Source organism: Psittacula echo (assembly GCF_963264785.1).
Source record: "Psittacula echo genome assembly, chromosome: Z".
Taxonomy (NCBI): domain Eukaryota; kingdom Metazoa; phylum Chordata; class Aves; order Psittaciformes; family Psittacidae; genus Psittacula; species Psittacula echo.
The window spans coordinates 62,448,197-62,469,704 of NC_137742.1; the positions used below are offsets into that span (position 1 = coordinate 62,448,197).

The 21,508-nt window shown below is 46.6% G+C and overlaps 1 protein-coding gene across 1 annotated transcript; it reads right to left on the reverse strand.

Annotated features, from left to right (window-relative positions):
- Positions 1-4,703: 4,703 nt before the first annotated feature.
- On the reverse strand, positions 4,704-21,209 carry TBC1D2 (TBC1 domain family member 2). The gene is made up of 14 exons (XM_080637973.1): positions 21,072-21,209; positions 18,482-18,995; positions 17,698-17,830; positions 16,657-16,798; positions 15,783-15,919; positions 14,988-15,175; positions 13,466-13,852; positions 12,101-12,211; positions 10,229-10,416; positions 8,575-9,045; positions 7,552-7,672; positions 6,780-6,965; positions 6,010-6,131; positions 4,704-5,315 (listed from the first exon to the last, which is right to left on the reverse strand). Exons 2-14 carry the CDS (start codon positions 18,887-18,889, stop codon positions 5,114-5,116), a joined length of 2,796 nt encoding a protein of 931 aa, XP_080494099.1. The 5' UTR covers positions 18,890-18,995; positions 21,072-21,209; the 3' UTR covers positions 4,704-5,113.
- Between the last annotated feature and the right edge of the window lie 299 nt (positions 21,210-21,508).

A 21,508-nucleotide genomic window follows, 5' to 3' on the forward strand; every position in this document is an offset into this window, starting at 1 on the left:
ACATCTCTTCCCAGGCTGGGCAAACTAATGAGAAGCGGGAAGCTACCACTGCAGGCAGCAGTTAGCTATGGAGGGGAGCCTGACAGCAGCACAGCCAAGCACCACCATTGTCCCACATGAAACCACATGCAGCACTGCAACCTGCAGCAAGCCGCGGGGAAGAGCAGAGCTGGCACTTGCTGTGGCTGCTCTGTGCTGCAGGAGCCACATTCGTGGTATCTGTGCAGCTACAGACAAAGCACCTCTCACCTGGCTGGGAGCAGCTCCCAAGGAGCCAGGTCCTGCCTTGCAGAGAGCAGCTGCAGAAGGGAGTGAGATGAAACAGCAGCTTTCTGCTTGATCGTAAGCCTTGTGACCCTGTGAAGGGTTTGCAGAGACAATATACTCAATTAGATGTAGTTCAGGGATATATCAGTGCACAGCACTTAACACCTGCACTGAAGAGTGCTGCAGCAGGCACTGTACTCCACTTCATCCCAGCCTACGGAGGTCAAGGGCCTGACATAGTAGGTTTGGATGGAGCCTCATGGAGGAAGCTGCTGATTAATTATACCCAATTAGCATCATATATAACACCTCCCCTGCTGTCATTATTTCCAGTTCTGTGCAGCGACTGTGCCCATGTCTAAGGGGCAGTCAGCACAAAGGGGTTAAGCTAGAAGCTGAGCCATGCCAAAACCCACCAGCTGGGGGGGCTGATTTAAAACACCCTTGTGATGGCAGTGCCAGAACTGGCAGTCCTGTCAGTCTTGTAGGATTGGCATTCCCTGTCTCCCCCCTACGCCCCCCCCCCCCCCCCCCAGTGTGCAAGAGCTTTTGTCACATTGAAAAATGTTAAATTATTGAAAGATGAAGCAAAAAATACCAGTTGGTTTTAATTTCCTTTTGGAACTTTTCCTCCCTGCAAAATGCTGCCATAAACAATACTTTAGTACATAACAAAATAGTGTTATAAAAGGAAAAAATAAAGGTATTTTCAGCAGGGGGCTGTGATGTTAGGCTGAGCGCTATTTTTCCCAAGGCACCTTGAAATATAATTTTTCTTACCTTGAATGCTGCTTTAAGCATCAAAGCTTTCTACCAGCTTGACACCAGAACATGCCGAAGAGGTTCCGTATTGTGAAAATAAAGCTTAAAAGCAGAGCAGATACTGATGGACCAGCTGGAATCTCAAACCCAGGCTTCACACTTCGCAGGAAGACACCACTTAAGAAGAAATTGGGACTCTGTCTCAATGCGAGCGGACCATGTGCCTAAATCAAGTGTCCGGCTGCAGGAGGCCAGAGGATCCCTCGCCTCACATGTGCTTGCCATGGTTAGTGGTATCTCCTCTTCCACACATCCTGGTGTGATGTTTCCCACTCTGGAGAGTTCCCAGGGCTGAGCAGGAATCACACACGGATATTCTCACAATTTAGCACAGCCCGCAGCCCCTCACTGAGCTCCAGGAACTACCCTGGAGGGCATTAAATTATGTCAGCTCCACCATTGTGGTCCTGGCATGGGAAAGTGGTTTGTCCTTTTGCACCTGGCCTGTCCCAAGGCCAGGCAGAGCTAATGTTCTGTAGAGGAGCACTGAGAAACGTTTGGAGAAGTCCTAGCTTTGGCTCAGGCCATGAAAGTGAGCTCTTAAAGGGGAAGAGAATCAGCAATGGTCTCGTGTCTGATGGGGAAGGTGGCAGCCTGAAAGCTGGAGGAGAAACTCAGCACTGTGGGCTATCTCCCACCACAGGGTGTTGCTGCTTTCTTCTCATGGGCAATGCCCTGTCTCGTATCTCCCTCCTTCATCATGGATGAGAAGCCTGAGCTTGGGATAAACATTAACTCACACAGAAACAACCTCCCTGGCAATGCTTCTTTCAAGGGCAGCATGCCAGCATACAGCGCTGGATCGAGTGTCTTTGCTGTGCATTAGCACTTTTGCATGCAAGGGCTTCAGCATATAAAGACTCAAGATCCTTCCAGCCTAGTATCACCCAGAGCCAAAAAGGGTTGAGGAAAGGAGGCCTCCCAGCTTCTACCTGTTTGCAGCTCAGGGACTTACTGAGCCAGCAGTGGCTTTCTGTGTTTGGCCACCCTCCTTGAGCCTGTCTTCTTTGGTGGCCCCAAAGGCTTGCAACAAGGCAGTCTATAGATTAGTTGCACATGGGGGGGAGGGAGGGAATCGAGAACATAATTTTTAGGGTTGGAGCTGGTATCCAGAGGTTTCGATTAATGTAGAGACAGAAGGCTTAATCTACAAATAATGTCATGCATACAGCAAAGCTCAGCAAAGGCTGACTCTGGGGTGGAAAGGCACCCACTTTATGCACAGGCATAAGCACAGGCAGAGGGAGCTACCGGGTTGTGCAACTGTGTTAAACTGTTTTCCAACCACAGAAATCATCCTTGTGCACTTCATGCAGGGGTAACCTCAGTTTGGAGCACCCCTGGCACGGATACTGCAGCTCTTGCAGAGGCTCAAGGGACTTGCGCAGGGCTAAGCTAACCTCTGAGCCTCGCTGGCACCTTGTGACATTAGTTCAGTGCTTTTCAGTAGCCCTAAAGTTTGTGGAACCGAAAGAAAGGACAACGAGGAATGCCAGCTTGGCTCCAATGTGCAGGTCTGCACAGGCCTGACAGATATTCCTGCATCCACCACATTTCAGTAAAGAACAACCACAAGTGACTTGGCAGAATGACCAGAGGAAATGGCCTTCAGCAAACACACACGTGGAACAAAACTAAGAGCTGGTGAACACACAACAGAAGATAAACTTCCAACAAAACTGAGATGTCTTTCCCTTCCAATTTCAATTCTGTCTTCTTCAGAAAAGTTTATTTTTTAAGGGGTCATTATATATCACATAGACCAATATTTGTTTATATACTGTAGACATACATCAGCCTGTGGTTTGGTCTAATAATATATGTTTTCAAATGACTTTTTTAAAAAACATAGTGTCAGAAAGAAAAGATTTTTGACCTACTGCAAAAGGTTTGAGGAAAAATACAGTAGTTAAGTATATTTCTAATTTCCACAGTCTTGATTTAAAAGATAATGCCTTCCAAAAGTCCATAACAGTAGCAAAGATCTGTATTTGCGTGCACCCATGCAAACAGCAGTATGAGTAAATTAGATTAGCAATATCATCTGTAAAGAAATATCTTCTGCCTTTTGAGCTTCTCTAGGTAGGTGGCATCATTTTCAGACCAGTGCTTTCTTATTAGAGATACTGTAGTATGATCCCAGTAACATTTTCTTCTTGTCCCACATTTCCAATGTGTACAGATGTCAGTGACATACAGGGAACTACGTCACTCTTACCCATCCAGCCACTCTTCCCAAAATCTAATATCCACTTTGATTACTTCCATGCTGTGTGGTTGGCCTCCACAGCTCTCTCCCAACTCAGGCTTCTAAAATGCTTTGAAACTGTCTGATTTGTGCAGGTGTGCCCAAGCGGACCACGTGTCTCAGGTGAATAGAGACTGGTACTGTTTCCACTACAGTCTGTGATCCTGCCTATGGCCCATCTGGCTGAGAACAGTATGAGCTATGAATGTTTCCCTTCCTCTGCAAGCACTGACGGCTTTATACCACAAGAGGTTTAAAAGAGGCATCATCCACTGAATGGGCTTCAGTTCAAGGTCAGTCTGAAAACACAGAGCAAAGCTCCGCTTACAGCAGGGTCTACTGGATGCTGAAAGTGACAGGATTGCAGGCACACCTGGAATAGAGCACTGCAGAAAGCAGGGCAGTTCTGGCACTGTATTAGGGAAAATAAGTTGTATTTATCTAAAGCACATGACCTATCCTGGATCTGTGACGGATTGAGCTGCACAGTCCAGGTGATGGCTGATCCTGGGAGGCAGGGGAGAGTCAGACCCCATTCCCAGAAGTAGGCAGGGAGAGCACCTCCATGTGCCAGACCCATAAGGCCAGCTCCTTGGTTCAGGGCAAATTAATGCTTTTTCTAAAGAATATCAAGCCATCTTCTCTGACCTAGCCCAAGTGGTTTGTAGGTTCACCAGCAGAGGGCCATATTCCCTATTCCTTCAATAGTGGAAACTCCTACAGAAATTACCTCCTCCTTCCCATTATGAATGGGAGTCACAGGAATGGCAATGCAGAAACCCAGCACAGGAAGAGCAAAACTGTGAGGCAAAGGAAGACAGCCACACACTTATCCTGGCCAAGTGTGAAGTGATTGGAAGACCCAGGTGTCTACAGCAGTCAAATTCTCTGTAACACTAAGTAAGCCCCGACAGCAGCCAGGCTGTGGCTGATTTCACTCTGAGATGAAAGATTATCGATGGAGCAAACCCACCTCTGGAAGGCACAGTGCTGCCAGGGTCAGGCCAACCCATAGGTGGTTCTGCTCAGAGCTAAACAAAGAGGAAAGGTACCTTCCAGCATTTCCCAGCCAGGCAGACAGACACATCTTATGCTCCCATGGAGTTCCAGAGGAAACAAAATAAACCAGATGCAACTCCACTCTCCCACAACACATTTCAACTGTCCCAGCCCAAGTCACATGGGAAGATGCCCTCCAGCTCCCAGGACTTTCTCAGGCCCAACACTCATCGGGAGACTCAGGAACTGCAATGTTAAACACAATGCTCTCCTGGCAGGCTATCCACTGAAGGCACCATGCCTTCATAGAGCAGGTTTCTTTCCTGACCAATTCAGCAGCTTTAGGTACCAATGAGGGAGTGCTCTCAGTTCATTATTTCTGGTAACTTTACTTGTACATAAGGATATTTTTCAAGCCTCCATCAGAAAAGGTAGAAAACCCCTGCCTGGCTGGGTCTTTAGTACCATCTCAACTTCTGTCATGGTAGCACAACTGGTATTTCCTATGGACCATCAGCTGTAATCCTGAACTGCACAAGACAGGGCAGGCTGAATGAGGAAAAGTTCAAAAGAGAGTAAAATGCCTTTGACACCTTCCAGTCCATTACAAAGCTCTGTCCTATACGGTCCCCCAAGTGGTCCTATATACTTACAGCCTTGCTTCCTGAGACAGATGAACTCCTGCTGTGACCACCTTTCCGCTTCTGCTTCATCTCTTACAGACAGTTGCTACTGAAGACTGCAAGGTGAGAGGGAAGTGATGAGGAAATCTTTTTGTTAAATCTCTTCTTCCTCTTCACTAACAACCTCCTTCAGGTCCTGAGGCCCCTGCTCTGCCCTCTCTTTTACATAGGCTGCCTTGATCTGTTCCAGTTCACACAGCTCTGCCTCCAGCTCTTCCCTGTGCATCGACCGGCGGTTCTTCAGCAGTTTCATGGGGAAGGGATTTAAGTCATTGAAGGCAATGTTCATCAGCTTCCTACAATGGAAAAGACAGGCCAGGTGAACCGATTTACTGACTGGTGACAGATGGTAACAGATATGCCAAGTGTATCCTGGGGAAGGCAAAGCACAGAGCCTCAGATTTCAGCTCTCTGAGCTCAAAAGTCACCAAGCAACAAAGTCTTAAAGGAATCACAGGCAACTCCCCACACAAATACCAACCCAAGCAACACTTTAAACAGCCTTGCACTACACCACCTTTTAAGGTACCAGTGTGCAGCCACCAGTCAGGATATGGGGGATCAGATGTCAATTCTGATGGCCCCTCAGGGAGGAATATTCCCAACACCTAGCTCTTCTGATCACAGAAATCTTCCTCTCAGACACACAGTGCCATGAAAGGTTGTGAGTGGTGCTGTGTTCCCAAATACCTCAACTACAGCTGAAAGAAACCCAGCAAGTGGCAGCACAAGTTTCAGCTTCTGCAAAAAGGAGGCTGGCCCAGACTTGGGGGCCTGCTCTGCTGCAGTAGCCTTTGCCTGAGCCAAAAAGAGTTTTAAGTAACACCATGAAGTGGAAGTCAAAAAGAGACAAACTCATACATGTCCTGTGGACCTGCCAATGAACATACACCTCTCCTAAAAGACGGGTCAGAACTCCATTTAGTCTGACCTAACAGGCAAGCAAGTACAAACACAGGATGGAAGCTTATCTAAAACCCACGGTCCTACCTGCCATCCACGATCATTCTAGTGAAAAAGCGTAGGTACTGGTAGATCTCCACACTGTCATGAATTCTCAGGATTTCCTCCTCATTGTATTTAAAAATCGCAAGAGCATAGCGGAAAATGACCTGGAGGGTTGAAAGGTATTTGAGTTGTCAATCTTAGGCAGTTGAAGACCAGGCCCTCCTTGTATAAAACTTGGGGTGGGGCACATATTACTGCAGTATAGGCCGGACACTAGGCTTCTCCCAATAAGCTACGTTAGGGCAGGCCTAAAGAAGCACAAAGCCAATCCCTTACCCTCTGTAAGGTAATTTACAACCCCAGAGCATATCAGATCCTCCGAAAAGATAGAACACCACAGGGATTCCACAAGGATTCTCCAGTTCTCACTAAGCACAGGGGCAATGCTACTCTAATTTCTTTAGGTACTAACTCTCTACCCATGTTCCTTCTTCTTTATCTGTCATACTCTCAGCTTTGTCCAGGTCACAGAGCAGAAGACACCATGGCCCGTCAGAGAGCTGTTTCATGGCAGGACTACCTGCTCAAAAGTGCCAAGGATCCTACGCACAGCCTCACGAACTAGCTCTGCCTACCAGAAGCAAGTAAACAGACAACACAGAGGCTGGGAGGCATCAAGGCATCTCACCAAACAGTCAGGATAGGACAAAAGATTCAACCCTCCATCTCTTTGAAATGCGTATGTCCATTGCCCCGCCATCATGTCACAGAGGTGGTGCAGATAGGAGGTAGACCTAGACTGAGAGTTTCACCTTAGTTCCCTCATACAAGAAGGCGTCCCACACTCGCAGGAGGATGTCGCTGACTAGGCTGTCCACAAAGGCCACAAGAAACCAGTTGAAAGTGATAAGTGAGACATCAATCCGATAATGCTCAAAATGAGCCATGAGGCGAGGCAGCTTCTCTGACAGGAAGTCTCTGAAGACTCTCTGATCTACCTAAAGTTGACAAAAAAAAGAAAACATGTCATAAGCATCCAGCTGAATTACACGGTTACTCATAGAACAACATTTTATATCAAATGGCCAGAGCGCTTTCTCATCTGCAGGGAACCCCAAAGTCCGAACTAATGCTGTATTTGATCATGTACTGAGGTAAGTACAGCAAATATAAAAATCTTCTACTTGCACATGGCACTCCAAAGATAGGGTGCAGGTTCCAAAGAAATCTCTGAAGAGCTGCAGAATGGGACTTTCTTCATACTTGGTTCACACTTAGGCCCTTCTTAAAATAAGTAACTGTGTAATTAACAGGCACCTTCCTTCTGACTAACCTCACCTTCATGTAATTACTTAGGAGTGGTGCCCAGTTTCCTAGTGCTTAGGGATCAATTTTGCTGCTCCTGTGTGTGTAAAAACTTTGTACTCTCAAGTCTACAACACCTCTGCAATGAAAGGGATTGCAAGGTGGGCTCACTCTCCCATGGACAAATCAAACACAATGGAAGTTGACTGCTAGCTTTTAAACATTTACTGTTAAATCACCACGTCACAGACCAAGAAGATGCAAGTGTGCCCAGCTTGCCTGTGATGTTATCAGTGTGTCACTGTAGTAGTCTGCTGGCATTAGGTTCTCCACAATATGGACTAGGCACCAGAAGGCACTTTCCTCATCTTCCAGGACCAGTAGGGCAACAGCTGCCAATCTGTGATGGACAAGACATGGTGAGGCACTGCAACACCACCAGCACAGGAAATGCAGAATGCAAGACTCCTCTTGGTATGGCTTTAGTTCTATGAGTGCCCAAACATCAAATGTGGCAGGACTGCTGGTCATAGAGGCAAGCAAACTGTTCCGCAGGCTTCTGAAGGAACCATGGGGCTATGGTTTTCTTTCTCATATGCCTCTGTCAGCAAGCAGGAAGCATCAAATACAGAACTGATGTGACAAAGCCAGACTTGCCAGCTAATGGGATATTCTGTAGATCTCCTGAAGTTACCAGTGTGCTCATTTTAGCTATTTCCATACAGGAAAGAGCTCTCTCAGAGATACTCCACATTTATGGATACATTAAGTGACACAACTCCATGTTAAGTGACACAGTTCACTTTCCCACACATTCTTGTGGGAATTCATCTCTTCAGCTCCAGCCTTCTTTAAGAAATGAAACTTTAACATTCCCTGAACCTTCCCTTGTCCAGACAGAACAACCCCTGTTTCCTCAGACTCTCCCCATGTCATTTTCTGCAACTCCCTCATCTCTAACTTCCAAACATTTCCTCCAAATCTTCTCAGCAATAGGAATCACCGGGGTGATTCAGAGTTAGAAATTCAGCCTCAGCCTCATGCTGTTATTCTGGGACTGCCTCACTCAACCTCCTATGGCTGCTTCTTCCTATTCTGTAACTATGGAGATGCCGAACAAGTGCATCCTGCTGATTCCTTAATTCCAGAAACAACACTGGGTGAAAAAAAAACACACCAAATGCAGAACTCTGCAGCCAGCACAGAACTCTGCAGAGGCAGGAGCCTGGAGTTGCTTGAATCACACCCTGGAATACATGTTTACACCTTCTCAGTGAAGAAGCAGCATACCTGGCTCCTCACCTGTTCAGTCCCTGGCAGTATCCAATGGCAGGATTGTGCCAGGAGAATGCCAGCAACACCCTCCGGAGCTTGGGGATGAGCTGGGAGGTGGGAGAGGAAAAATGTTTGTTGTTAGTCAGTGTGCGGGGCAGATCAAGCTCAATCTGCCGGCAGGCAGGGTGCTCGGTACTCTTGCTCTGCCGTAGCAGCCGCTGGTAGTGGTCAGGCTGATGGCCGCAGTGTCGGCTGACAATCCACCTCCAGACCCGCTGACGATGCTCCACTGGAATGCCACTTCGAATCAGGCTCTTCAGCTCTGCAGAGGGGCTTAGCTCTCCAATGCTGTTCCACCTGTCACGGAGGGGCTTCTCTACTACTCCCTGGCTCCGCAGGTTGTTGGACTTTATCTCCAGGGCTTGGATTTTGGCCAGAAGTTTCCAGTCCTCAACTTCATACTCAGGTACAGTCATAAACCCGTACTCATCATACTCACTGGAGGGACACAAGGCAGAGATTAGTTCAAAGGACAGTGCTGGTACCTGCATCAAGGACCACTTACTGCTTGGGGCCCTGCCAGCTGCAGCCTGCTGCCAGGTTCCTGTCACCCATGCTGGAGCACAGGTGCTCCTTCACTTCTCTGACAGCCGCATGTGAGAGCCTGCCATGCCTACTGTCTCAGAGCCGTGAAGGCAAATGAGAGCCTGCAGCAAAAGCATACACACACAAACTTCTGTAACTTTGTCATTTACAGCCCAATCTCATCAGACCTCTCTCACCTCACCTGCTCCCTTGCCCCTAAGGGATTATCTAGCTCTACCTGTGTACTTTCTCCTTACCACATTCAAGTGCACAGACAGTTCTGTAGGAAAGGACTGCAAAGGCTTTGGAGCATGAAACTGAAGAAGAGATCCACAGTCCCTTCTGATGTCTCCCTCTACACAATGCAAATCTCCTAGTGACTGAAAAACACCAGGAGCACTGAAAGTACACATCATTGAGGGTGATCATCATCACTCCACAGGCTGGGATACTCGTAAGACAGCATTATATTCTTGACAGACAGGAAGCCTGGCCTTGGTGATCTTATCTCCAAAACTACCTGGAGAACCTGTGAGTCTGACCAGCCAGATGACACAGAAACTGCTACAGAACTGGGGCACTAAATGGGCAGGAAAGCGTGAACACAAATGCAAGGACCCCAGCAGCACTGGTGGCATGGCTCTCTGGAGGTCTCCAGTCCAGTCCCCCTTCACTGCAGGATTGTCCCAAGAACTAAACACCGTGACAGTAGCTTTGTATAGGTGGAACTAGAAAACCCTAAAAGACTGAGATCCGCACTTCCCAGATGACCTCCTCTCCTACAGAAGAAGATCACCCTCATGTACGGTGTTTATGTCCCAGGCACGCCATTGCTGTTATCACTTGCTATACTGTCTTCCACTGCCAAGAAAAGTTTAGCTGTATCATTTTCAACTTTTCCTTCCTACAGTGATATGCTTCCATCAGACACTTGTGGTCTCCACACCACCAAACGAAACCAGCCTTCTCAGCCTCCACTCCTGAGTCATGGCTCCAAGTCCCTCCTACAGAAATGTCCCCAGCTCTTATTTGCCTGTACACTCCCCTCCACAACCTCCTACAAGGGTGTGAATATTGCCATGCTCTTGTCCCTCACCTTACAGGGTTCAGGTTAAAACCTTCTTCTGCTTTTTCCTTCACATCCCACTGGAGCGCTTCCTGGATGAGGTTCCTCACCAACTCAGCATGGGAGCTGGGCAGGCCAGGCACAGCCTCCTGCAGCTTCCGCAACACTGTCAAGTACTTGCTCTCCATCTGGCAGTTTCGTGCTTGCAGGTAGGCACACTGATGGAGAAAAAAGAGCAAATGAGCTGGCTCATTCATAGTTCTTCCTGCATTGCCACTGTTCTATATTGTCCTGCTCTGCAAATAAAGTGAAGACTCCTGAACAGCAAAGCTGAAGGAAACACATCCAGCAGTTTTCTACAGTCAGTGGAACCACAGCCATGAATGATCACCATGGTCTATGAACAAGCACAAGCTGCAGTAGCTAGCATGAGCAGATGTTGCTTATCAAGTGCAAGAGCTACTGCAGCATCCCCTGCTTTAGCTAGGTGCACTGATAGCTATGGCTATCAGTTGATAGCCATATCCCAGCCAGCTCAGCTCAGGACACAACCCAAGAGCCACCATGGCAGCTGAGTTCTCTGCAGTCTTTTTCCCTGCTCCTCAGACAAGTTATCTACCCCACATTGAGCTGTACCCTGAAAAAAATACACACCACTCCTGAGAGTGAGCTATGGCTGTACAATTTTCAGGATACTTGGTAGCATCACTATCAAAGTGACCACATGCCCCCCATCAACCCCAGGTCCCATGGCACTGCTACACAACATTTCCCTAGCACAGGAAGCCCAGCTGAGTTCAAACAACAGCAGGAGAGTCCCTGCCACCACCATACTCCTGGCACACAAAGCAACAAAAGGAATGAGGACTGTTACCCACACTCCACAAGTGGGGAACTGAGGCCACACAGGTGACAAGACTCACCCAGTGTCTCACAGGTAGCTCAATGAAGACTCCTGCTCAGTGGGAAGCAGCAGTTGAAAACAAAAACAAAACAGAAACTATAGAGAAAGTTAGGCTCATATAGAGAGGACAGAAAAGAGAATGGGATACTCTTATACTACCACTTTAATCAGCATTTTGCATCACATTCACTATGTTGGTCTGATTACTTCCCCTCTGACAGTTATGGTGGTTTTAGGATCAGAGAAGGGGACTGTTAGGAGGTAGGCAGGGTTTCAAAGGACAAGAAAGTAAGCATATAAAAATGGTAGTAATAGTAGTAATAATAATAATAGCAACAACAACAACTTCAGAAGCAGGTTTTTGCCCTGCTCCAGAATCGAAGACTTGGAGACATTCCGTAAAACCCAGGGAAGTAAAACACAGGGAGAATCAACAGAACAAATGCCGGAATACATCACCAGCCTGGGCAGCGGTTCAGAACCAGAAGGTAGCATTAGACAAGTCTCAGAGTAACCAAGCTATGCACACTTACAAGGCTAGAAATAAAAACAGAGCTTAAGAAAATGTAAGAACCCTGATCCAGCTGCAGGACCTGAAAGCACTACCACCTAGTAGTGCCAAACCTGGTAGAGATACCAAGACTAGATGGAGCCAGGACTCAGACAGTCTGCCAGTTCTCAGGAAAAATTTCTGATTCCCTACACAGTATTGCTTTCTTATTTGTATCTAAAAGCATAGCCAAAATGCAGAAACCTGGGTTAAGTTTCAACATCCTTAAGACTGAGCTTTAGAAGTATTTTATTGAAGAATGAACATGATCATGTCTAATTTGGGAAGAACACAAACTGGGGAAAGAAAAAAAAAAAGTCACACTAAAAATCCACATTGAGAAAAAAGCTTATTCCTGGTGTGTTTTGGACCAAAATCCATTACAGTGATGGCTTTGGAAAGAAATTAGTAACAGCTGTCACCAAGGGAAAATGTCACTTTGCCTTACCTTCATCAGAAGGGCTTTTTCATTCTCAGCAACATTTGTCCAGAGTCGAGTAACCTGGTGGATCTCTGAATTGAGAAACTGGTTCTGGGTTTTGTATGCTTCAATATCATCCTGTCACAAAGTAAAACAGTCACACAAGGAGAGTTCTTGAGGGGCTTGGAATCTCTTCCTACTTCAGAGACTCCAGATGTGGATTGTGTTAAGAACAAGAAAGTATCTCAATAATTTTGTATTCTGGGGAGAAGACATGACTCCCCAAGACAAATATTGCCTACAAAGGAAGTCAAGGCACAACACTAAATAGAAATGTCATGCATAGACCAGGAAATACTTGAAGACACTAAGTGCACTGTATGTACATGGTTAGAAAACACAGAGACATCTAAGTGATATAAAGCTAGAGAAGCACCTTAAGCAAGATAAAGAATATATGTGTTTTGTTCTATAAAACAAAAAACCAAACAACAAAACCAAACCAAACCAAAAACAAACCAAAACCTATCTGACACAAATCTCAGACCCATAGCTGGCAGCAAAAATGAACACCCCCACAATGTGGTAAGTAGCTCTTTTGGCAGTTCTCCACCCCCCAGCTAACTGGTCATTGTAACTGTGCATATAGTGACACACAATAGGCTGGACTTGAAAGAGCCAGGATGTATTGGGAAACTCTTCACAAGAAAGAAAGACAAGAGTAACAAACCTAATGAAGGCAGCGAGGCTGAAGCTGTTACACAAAAGAAGGGCAAAGAAAGAGGCAGGCACTGAATGGTGACATGAAGTCAAACAAAACAGGCTCTGAGCTGAAGCTGAAACTAACCCAGATGCTTTTGAGCACACCGTTGGTATCAAGTGAACCCCCTCCAGCCTGCCTCTGGTTTGGAGACAGATGAGCAACTAGCAGAAGTGTATTCTGTGCTTCCCACAAGGAACACCCTCCCACTGAACAAAAGGGCACAGAGGAGACTGCGGGGTGACCTCATTAGTGTATATAAATATATAAAGGGGGTGTGTCACGAGGATGGAGCCAGGCTCTTCTCAGTAGCAAACAATGATAGGACAAGGGGTAATGGGTACAAACTGGAACACAAGAGGTTCCACTTAAACTTGAGAAGAAACTTCTTCTCAGTGAGGGTGACGGAACACCGGAACAGGCTGCCCAGGGGGGTTGTGGAGTCTCCTTCTCTGGAGACATTCAAAACCCGCCTGGACACATTCCTGTGTAACCTCATCTAGGTGTTCCTGCTCCGGCAGGGGGATTGGACTAGATGATCTTTTGAGGTCCCTTCCAATCTCTAACATACTGTGATACTGTGATACTTTGAGAAATGGGACCTCGCAAACGACCCATGTCATCTCACACACCTTCAGGTGCTCAATCTCCTCCTGCTGCTTGTACAAGGTCTCCACAGTGATAGTGTTGGCTTTTTGCAGGGGGTCAGATTGCTCTCGGGCCATCTGCTCTGTCAAGGCCATGATGACTTCCTGTTTGGCATGGTTCTTCTCCATCAGCAGCTGCACGTGCTCCTTGAGTTCCTGGATATGTCTGTCTCTCAGAGTCAGTATCTGCTCCAGTTCCTTCTTTTCTTGCTCAAGAGCTTCCAGTCTACTGGTGAGATCTGCGATTTGTCTCACTTTGTGGCGTACCAGCTCCAGCCTGTCCTTGTCTTCTGCGGCAGTGAGATACATGCTAGATACTCGTTTCTCCTGCTGGGCTGCCTCCAGAGCTTTGTGAAGAAGTTTAACCAGCTCCTGGAAAAGGAACACAAAGACATCACATCACAGTGCTGCCCAGGGCAACGGCAGCACAGAGAGCACAGATCCAGTCAGTAATAAGCAAACAACAAAAGGTCCTCAGGATCTTGAAATCCACTCCTTCAGAAGCAAAACTGCATGATGCAATTTTGAAATCACAGTGCCTCTTCTGTAGAGGAGCTCCTCTCTCAGAGACGGCCTGAAAGGTCTCCGCAAGCAGGACACAGATGACTTGACTTTAGGTGAATTGCTAAAGGACAAGCTGCTACTCACACTCTCTGAATTCTGGCTTTCCTACAGTCATCATTCTTGGGAGGTCCAGCAGAGACCAGAGAAGCTGGAGATCTGGTCAGCAGTGTGGTACAATAGGAGGGAGGGAAATCATTTAGACTACATCTATCTGTGCTACCAGAAGGAACTGTGCTATCCATTTTAACCTTCCCTCTGCCAGAGCCCTCACTCACTCCATCCCACACAAAGGCACCAAAGCCTGCCCTGGCAACATGCTGCTCATTCAGGCTTAGCCTGAATCTCAGCCATTTAAGGAATCCAATCAAGGATGCAACTGATTCCCCATCATGGGACCTGGCCCTCCTGCCTTTTCTGCTAGAAATGCTACCAGCATCATTAGTGCAGAGCCTGGTATTGCTCCATGCTTGTGAAGAACATGACCATTCAGGAGAGAAAGCTCTTTCCGTGACCCACGTGCTGACTTCTACAGTCAAATCACTTACTAATGGTGGATCACTGTTCAAAAAGAAAGACCTGCTGTTAATAGCATGACTCAACCTGACAGCTCCTGCCAGTACCTATTCAGGACCATACTTCTATCATTCACTGACCAATAGAGATGCATGAGCAAGACACCTGCAGAGCACAGCTGGATTTGTTTCGTCTCCCTTTTCCAGCCCATCTGCTAGCTGCACTTCCTAGCAATGGCTTAAGGACAGCCCATTCTCCCTTGTGCTGGGCAAAATCTAGCACATACAAAGGGACACCACAAGCAGCTTCAACTGGTCCCCAGTGAGTGTCAGCTGAGCACTTCTCAGCATAACACCAAGGTGTAAAGCAGTCCCTCTGACCAGTCTCAGGGCCCTGCCCTTAGAAACAGCAGACTCTTCACCACACTCACCTTCTGTGACTTGACTTCCTCTGTGAGTGTCAGAGTCTGTTGCTGTAGGACACTCACTTTATCCATTGGGTTCCTCTCCCTGGACAGTTCTTCAGGCAAGCCTGGGAAGCCACTATTCATCCACCTGGCTTTCCTAACCCAGTTCAGCCTAGAGTCCATTCTTCCATCCTCTAGGGTCCCCCCCTTAACTGAAGGGAAATAAGATTAATTTACATGGAATTGCATTGCTGCTATGGACTCCTGAGACTTACTATGGGGAGACTCACAACAGCTGAGCAAAGACTGACACACAGGAAAACTGACCTGCTGGGATCCACAGGGTTGAAGCACAGACAGTAGGGAACAGCCACAGATACCCCCAGAATAAGAAAAGCTGTACTGTTTTACAGGTAACAGGTACCTGTTAACCCATCTTGCCCCCCACAACCATCTATCCTGCACACAGCAAATGCAAGTTACCATCACAGAGAAGTAAATTCCCAAGCATGTAGTGGAGCTGCTGAACTTAGCCTGCAACCATGCAGCAAATTAACATTTACCTTGAAGAAATAACAGCATGGGCTTGCACCACGGATGGTACTTTTGCCTCTGCAGAAGGTTCCAGAGGTAAGAGATAGATACAGCCTGAAGCAAAGCTAGAAGAGTCACTCATGTGCCAAGAACACATGAAGGGACCTAAGATAATGTGAGAGTTTTCATATCCCATGACAGCTTGACACCCCTGTCTTGCTAAGTCTGATCCTCCGCTAAAAGCCACTGTACTCAGATCAGCTCATGCAGCTCAGTAACAAGCACCTGCACACCCTGCCTCCACTTCTGCCTCTTGCTCCTCATCCGGGTTCTCAGGATGCTCCTGGAATTCACTGAAGGTAAAAACATTCCCATTGCTCCCCCACAGCTGCTTCGAGCCACAGATATTGTAGACAGTGTTTCTGAAATAAGAAGAGATCAAGACAGCCCTGTGAACAGGAGAAATCAAGATCACCACAGTCAGTGCATATTCAGACTATTCAGTGCCTTACCTCTCCTCGTATCCCACCTCTCCTCCCAAAACCTATCTCCTTCATGGGCTAGGAAAATGAACTGCTCATGGCATTGGTGGATCTAAGGGGAGTGAGGTTATAACTGGCGTAAATCAAAAAGACGCCACAAAATCAGTACTAGCACAGCAATGTAAATCAGCTGGAGATCTTTCCCTGTGTGATTGAGCCTTATACATAAACATTCCCTGTAGTCTGCAGTTCGTACTCATTCAATGAAACTTTCCTTTCAAGGTTCTTTGAAACTACTGGAAAGTGCTAATGGGCTTCTATCACCAGCCTACAAAGTGTAGGCACAAGCTGCCTGGTGTCCCTCAAAAGTGATGTGCACATGCATTACAGCAGGCACATGAACTGCTGCCTACACTGAAGAAAGCTTAACCAAACCCTATAGCTGCCACTAGGATCTTTGCTAAGAGAGCTAGAGAACATGAAAGGCACTGGAACAGGGTGATGGGAAAAACCCTCTAGCAGGAATTCTACTTTCACGTGAAATATCCTTCAAAAAGCTACTTCATGGTTCTTCTACCTAGGCAAGACTCCCATTTCACAAAACACATGACAGACAAGGAAGGCACAAAATGGCAGGCTAGCATGTCAACCACCTGCAGCTCTCTTCACACACTTACTGTATCTCTGTCCAAGGGTGTTTAAGGGAAATGTTCTGCAAAGCGGTAGATGTTTGGGGTGCAGGCAAAGATGCTGCCTTTAAACCCACTGCTTCTGTTGGCGTTTTCACCAGAGGCAGAAAGTCTTCACTGTCAACACCACCTACGTAAAAACAAACCAGGACACAAAAACAAGTGAGGAAGACAGAATTCCATTGGACTTTGGCTCCTCCAGGTAGCTTGAGAGTCACATTTCACTACAGGTCTACATTCCGTGTTCAACAGGCCAGGGGAAAAAAGGACAGCAGAGCATGTTTCTATAGTTTTCAGTCAAATTACAGAAGGTTCCACATACAGTCATCTATTTAAGGATAATGAAGTCACTCAACCATTTGTATATGAGAATGACAAACTCTAAGCAATCAAAGTTTAACCACCTAAAGGAACAAGGAAGCGAGATGTTGCTGCTCTTTTCCACCCCAGTGTTTGGTGTTTTTAATGTGCAGACAACACTCCACAAACACAATTTGTTACCAAATTATCGCTCGCTGTAGCAAAATGCCAAGTTACCCAGAATCATTTATAGCAGACATTTACTACGGAGGAGGGGTTATTTGTTTCAAACAAAATCTGTACCTAATCATAACTAAGCAGGTGGACACCCGGCTTGTGCCCTCCCCTGATCACTGGACTGTGTCCTCCCACTGCTAGGAATGCACATCTTATCTGACCACCACTAAAAAAAATTTGCTTGCTGTAAATCTCCTCACAAGAGGAAGGGGATACCCCAATGCGCACATTTCACATGCATGAGGAAAATCAAGAGGAAATTAATGACTGTAAGATACCTGAGCATCTCCAGCCACACACTGTGGATTAGGAAACAGCCCATTCACGTTCACCCAGAATAAGTCCAGAGGTTCCAAACATCGACCAAGCATTGATAGCTGGCACCTGCTTTTACAAACCTGTCCAAAACCTCTCCCCACTTCCAGATGAGGAGCACCATTCATCACAGGGGAGGCTGAAAGCAGAAGAAAGGCTCACATACGCAACACCTACTTGTTCTGCCAGCCAGAGGTTCATTCACAAGCTGGGAGCTGCCCACAGGAAATCTGCTTTGAGCATTGCAAAATTCCCAACGTCTCATTTGTAGCTGCTGCAGCCAGTACATCATTGCCTGATTGCTGATTGCCTGAATTAACACAAAACAGGAAAGGGAGGGAAGTAACCTCCATCAGCATGAGATGCATCCTGAAGGGCTGACCACCACTTCACTGCACAAGTCAGCAGAATAAAGGCCAGCTGTGTCAAGCCTACGCATTATCCTTTGGTCCTAACACTGACTTGGGAGAACAGAGAAAATCTTCAGCACAGCTTTAGTATCAGAACCTCAGTGGGCTGCTGATATAATTTTAACTGTTTTTTGATTCATTATGCTCCAAGGCTAAGCAGAAATGTCACAACTACTTCAGCCAGGAATCACCCACAGAGCTCCTTAAGAGTAATTTTCAGAGAGATAAAAACCTATCAAAAGTCCCTGCTGGGGTAACCATTTCAGACAGAGGAGCTCATTTCTGTTTAGCAAATTATACGTGGACTGTAGGACTCCTTAACAATTTTAACTCAGCACCCAGTTCAGTTTTTACTCCTATTTTGTTAAACACCAGCATCCCATAGGTAATGCAGCCCCAGTTTTGCCAAAACAAAGCAAGTAATTTAGGTCCAAATAGTAACACTCCAGGCTGGGAGGACTGAAGTGAAACTCAACCTGTCTTAGCAGAGACGTGTCTGTCCTGACTGGGAATGTTTCCTAATAGCCCCACAAGAAGATGCTCCCCCTTACCTTCAAAGTAAAAACTCTGCTTGGTGTTCTGATCTCAAAAATCCCTTCCCCATTTTCCACCTTGCAGTCAAAACTGGCGCTGGAGAGATCAATAGATCCCAAAGGGTTGATGTCCTGTGCAGTTCTGTAGTATAATAAATTACACTTGTTTTCATCGTAAAAGAACCAGCGAGACTTCCAGGTCTTGATCGGCCCCTTGATGCCCAGCTTATTTAAATAGCCACAGAGTTTTTTTCTGGATACATCTCTGCTGGGTTTCAGCTGTACATTTTCCAGTTCTCCAGAAGAGGAAAGCACACCTTTCTCTTTTGCTGAGGCTCCATTGCTGCTGTTACTGTCTGGATTTGACTCCACTAAATTGCCTGGAGTGGTGAGGGAACAAGCTCCACTTTTCAGTCCTTTTTTCATCTCTTTCAGGAAATAGACTCAGAATTGTATTGAAACAGGAAATTCTCTGAGTAAATAAGTAACAGCAGATACCGAACTACTTAGGTCCACATAATCGTTATAGAATCTGCAGCAAACAAAACAAGAAGAATAAACTCAGGCCTGGCATACAACAAGAGACACTTCCTAGCTTTCAAACTGCCCAACCAAGGTCTCAGACTTCTACTTTTGGTCATTGCTGTCTGCCTTCCTTAGCTCAGATGACCTCTATATACCTCTTTTCTCCCTTTTTCATTCCTACATTAGCCTGGACTACCAGCCAAGAAGCACTACCACAATCCCATGAGTGAAAAATAAGTATAGTCTATGGGCATACCAAATTAATAGCAATAACAAGGGCATTTGAAAGCACAGATAACAATGTTAACAGTTGCAGCAAACAACACCGCAAGATAACAAGCTCTGGCAGCGCAAATACTTGCGTCAGGAGATTTCAGGTAATTGCATCCTGGCATTGTCACTAAATGTTCAGCTAATATTTTAAACCATTGTGTCTGGAAAAGAATCCAGCCTTATGCTGCACCCCTATAAATCCTTTGTGTCAGTTGAGAATTGTTGTTAAAAAGCCCACATGTGTTCAGTCTCCATCCAATAGACCTCATTTGATGGATTATGCACCAGAGAAAGTAATTCTGTGATGCCTGCAAAAGAGACTTGGTTGCTCAGTGGCCAACGTAACCTGCTGGGTTCCAAAGAGAAATGCAGAGTGCAAGAGAAAAACAGAAAAACAAGGCTAGAAGGGATCTGTGGAGAACTTTAGTCCAACTTCCCTCTATTGAGAGGGGACCATCTTCAAAGCTGCAGACAACTACTCAGGTCTACATTCTGATGACTTTTGATTATATGCAAGGATGGAAATTCTGCTACATTTCTGGGCACTTTTTCAAGTGCTTAAAAGCACATGGCAGGTGTCACTTTTGCTCAGAGCTGCAGACACCCATGGCATTTGTATAAAGAAAGCACTTCATACAACACTCCAGAAAACACCTATAAATAATCTCTTGCATTGTTTTTCTTCAGTAAAAACATGGTTTAAAGATCAATAAAAGATTTCAGTTCAGAAAGTAACATATCTGAATACAAGTATATTCAATATATGTATACAAATAAATTGTTGCAGTGTTAAGTTAGTGGCAATCCAACCGCAGACACAAAACAATTGGACATGACAGCCAGCTATGTGACACCAGGTGAATGGAGATTAATACAGCGGAGCACACAGAGAGGTTGCCCAAGCTCATGCTCTTCGAAACGACTCATCCTCATGACTAAAAGAAGGCTTACCCATCCCAGCACTGGCTAAGCCTCATCACGTTTATTGCTGCCCCCTCCTGTTCCGACATTAGCTTTTTAGACAACTGCTGACAATGCTCATGCTTTTTGGAAAGCTACCGAACATCTTTTAGTTTATTCCCCTGACATCATGGATCTTCCTGCTGAATTCAATCGCAAATGCCAGGAACAACCCTTCATGAAGGTGCCTACTCAGCTAAGCTTCTGAAACACCAAAAAGCCTATTTTTCCAAGCTAATATTGCCTGGTACAAAGGAACCATCATTCGGAGCAAAAAGCAGTCACAACTCTCCCTAACAGACCTTGTGGCTTTATGGCAGTACCAGCATAAGGATCTCCTGCACTGTCTGAAGACTCCACCTTCTACCTCTTGCCAGCATGGTGTCCATGGGTCCACACCATGAACAGGATCTAATAAGCATTTTGGATTCAGGCACCAGGTTATAAGGAGTCATAAGGTGCAGAGAGAACCTTACTGCTCTCTACAACTACCTGAAAGGAGGTTCTAGTGAGGTGGGGATCAGCCTCTTCTCCCCAGTAACAAGACAAGAGGTAACAGCCTCAAGCTGCACCAGGAAAGGTTTAGGTTGGATATTAGGAAGAGTTTATTCACAGAGAGAGCACTGAAACAGGCTACCCAGGGAAGTGGTGGAGTCACTGTCAATGGAAGTGTTCGAACTCCCTGTAGGTGAGGCCCTCCGTCATATCGTTTAGTGGTGGTCTTGGCAGTGCTGGGGTAATGGTTGGATCTTAAATGTTGGTTTATGATCGTAGAGCTCTTTTTCAACCTAGCTGATTCTATGATTCTATGTCAGACCTGCACTGCAAAGAACTCTAGAGAAGATCTCACCTTCTTAACAGCAGAGAGATGCCCTGAAGTCACCGTCTGTTGGCGTACAGCTACTGCCGCAGGTACCACGGAACAGCCTCCAAACCAAACACAAAGGCAACAGAAGAGGGTCTTCTTCAAGTTCCCTTCCGTCCAGCCGCTGCCTGGGAGCTCTTTGGAAGAGAGACGTAGCTGGAAGCAGCTCCGACACTGACTCAACAACGAAAAGACAAACCCTGCACAGCCCTTTCTGTATCTGCTAGCGCGAGCTGCACAAGGGAGGCCCCCCCTCCCACCCCCTGTCTGCCGCAGCGCCGGAGAAGCACCTCCCAGCCCAGCTGCACCGCGCCGAGGCACACGCGAAGGGTGCCGGAGCCTGGCACCGCGCTGCGCCGCCGGGGACCGGGCCCTGGCACCGCGCTGCGCCACCCCGCCCCGCTGCGCCGGGCGGGGGCGGA

Bases quoted from the DNA above. Each gene is read 5' to 3' on its own strand.
- TBC1D2 (XM_080637973.1), bottom strand. From the start codon at position 18,889: ATGAAAAAAGGACTGAAAAGTGGAGCTTGTTCCCTCACCACTCCAGGC. The intron at 16,799-17,697 runs GTAGGTGTTGCG...GTTTTTACGTAG, and splicing joins ACCTCTGGCTGGCAGAACAA to GTGGTGTTGACAGTGAAGAC. The intron at 15,920-16,656 runs GTAAGTGTGTGA...TTCTTATTTCAG, and splicing joins CACCCTTGGACAGAGATACA to AAACACTGTCTACAATATCT.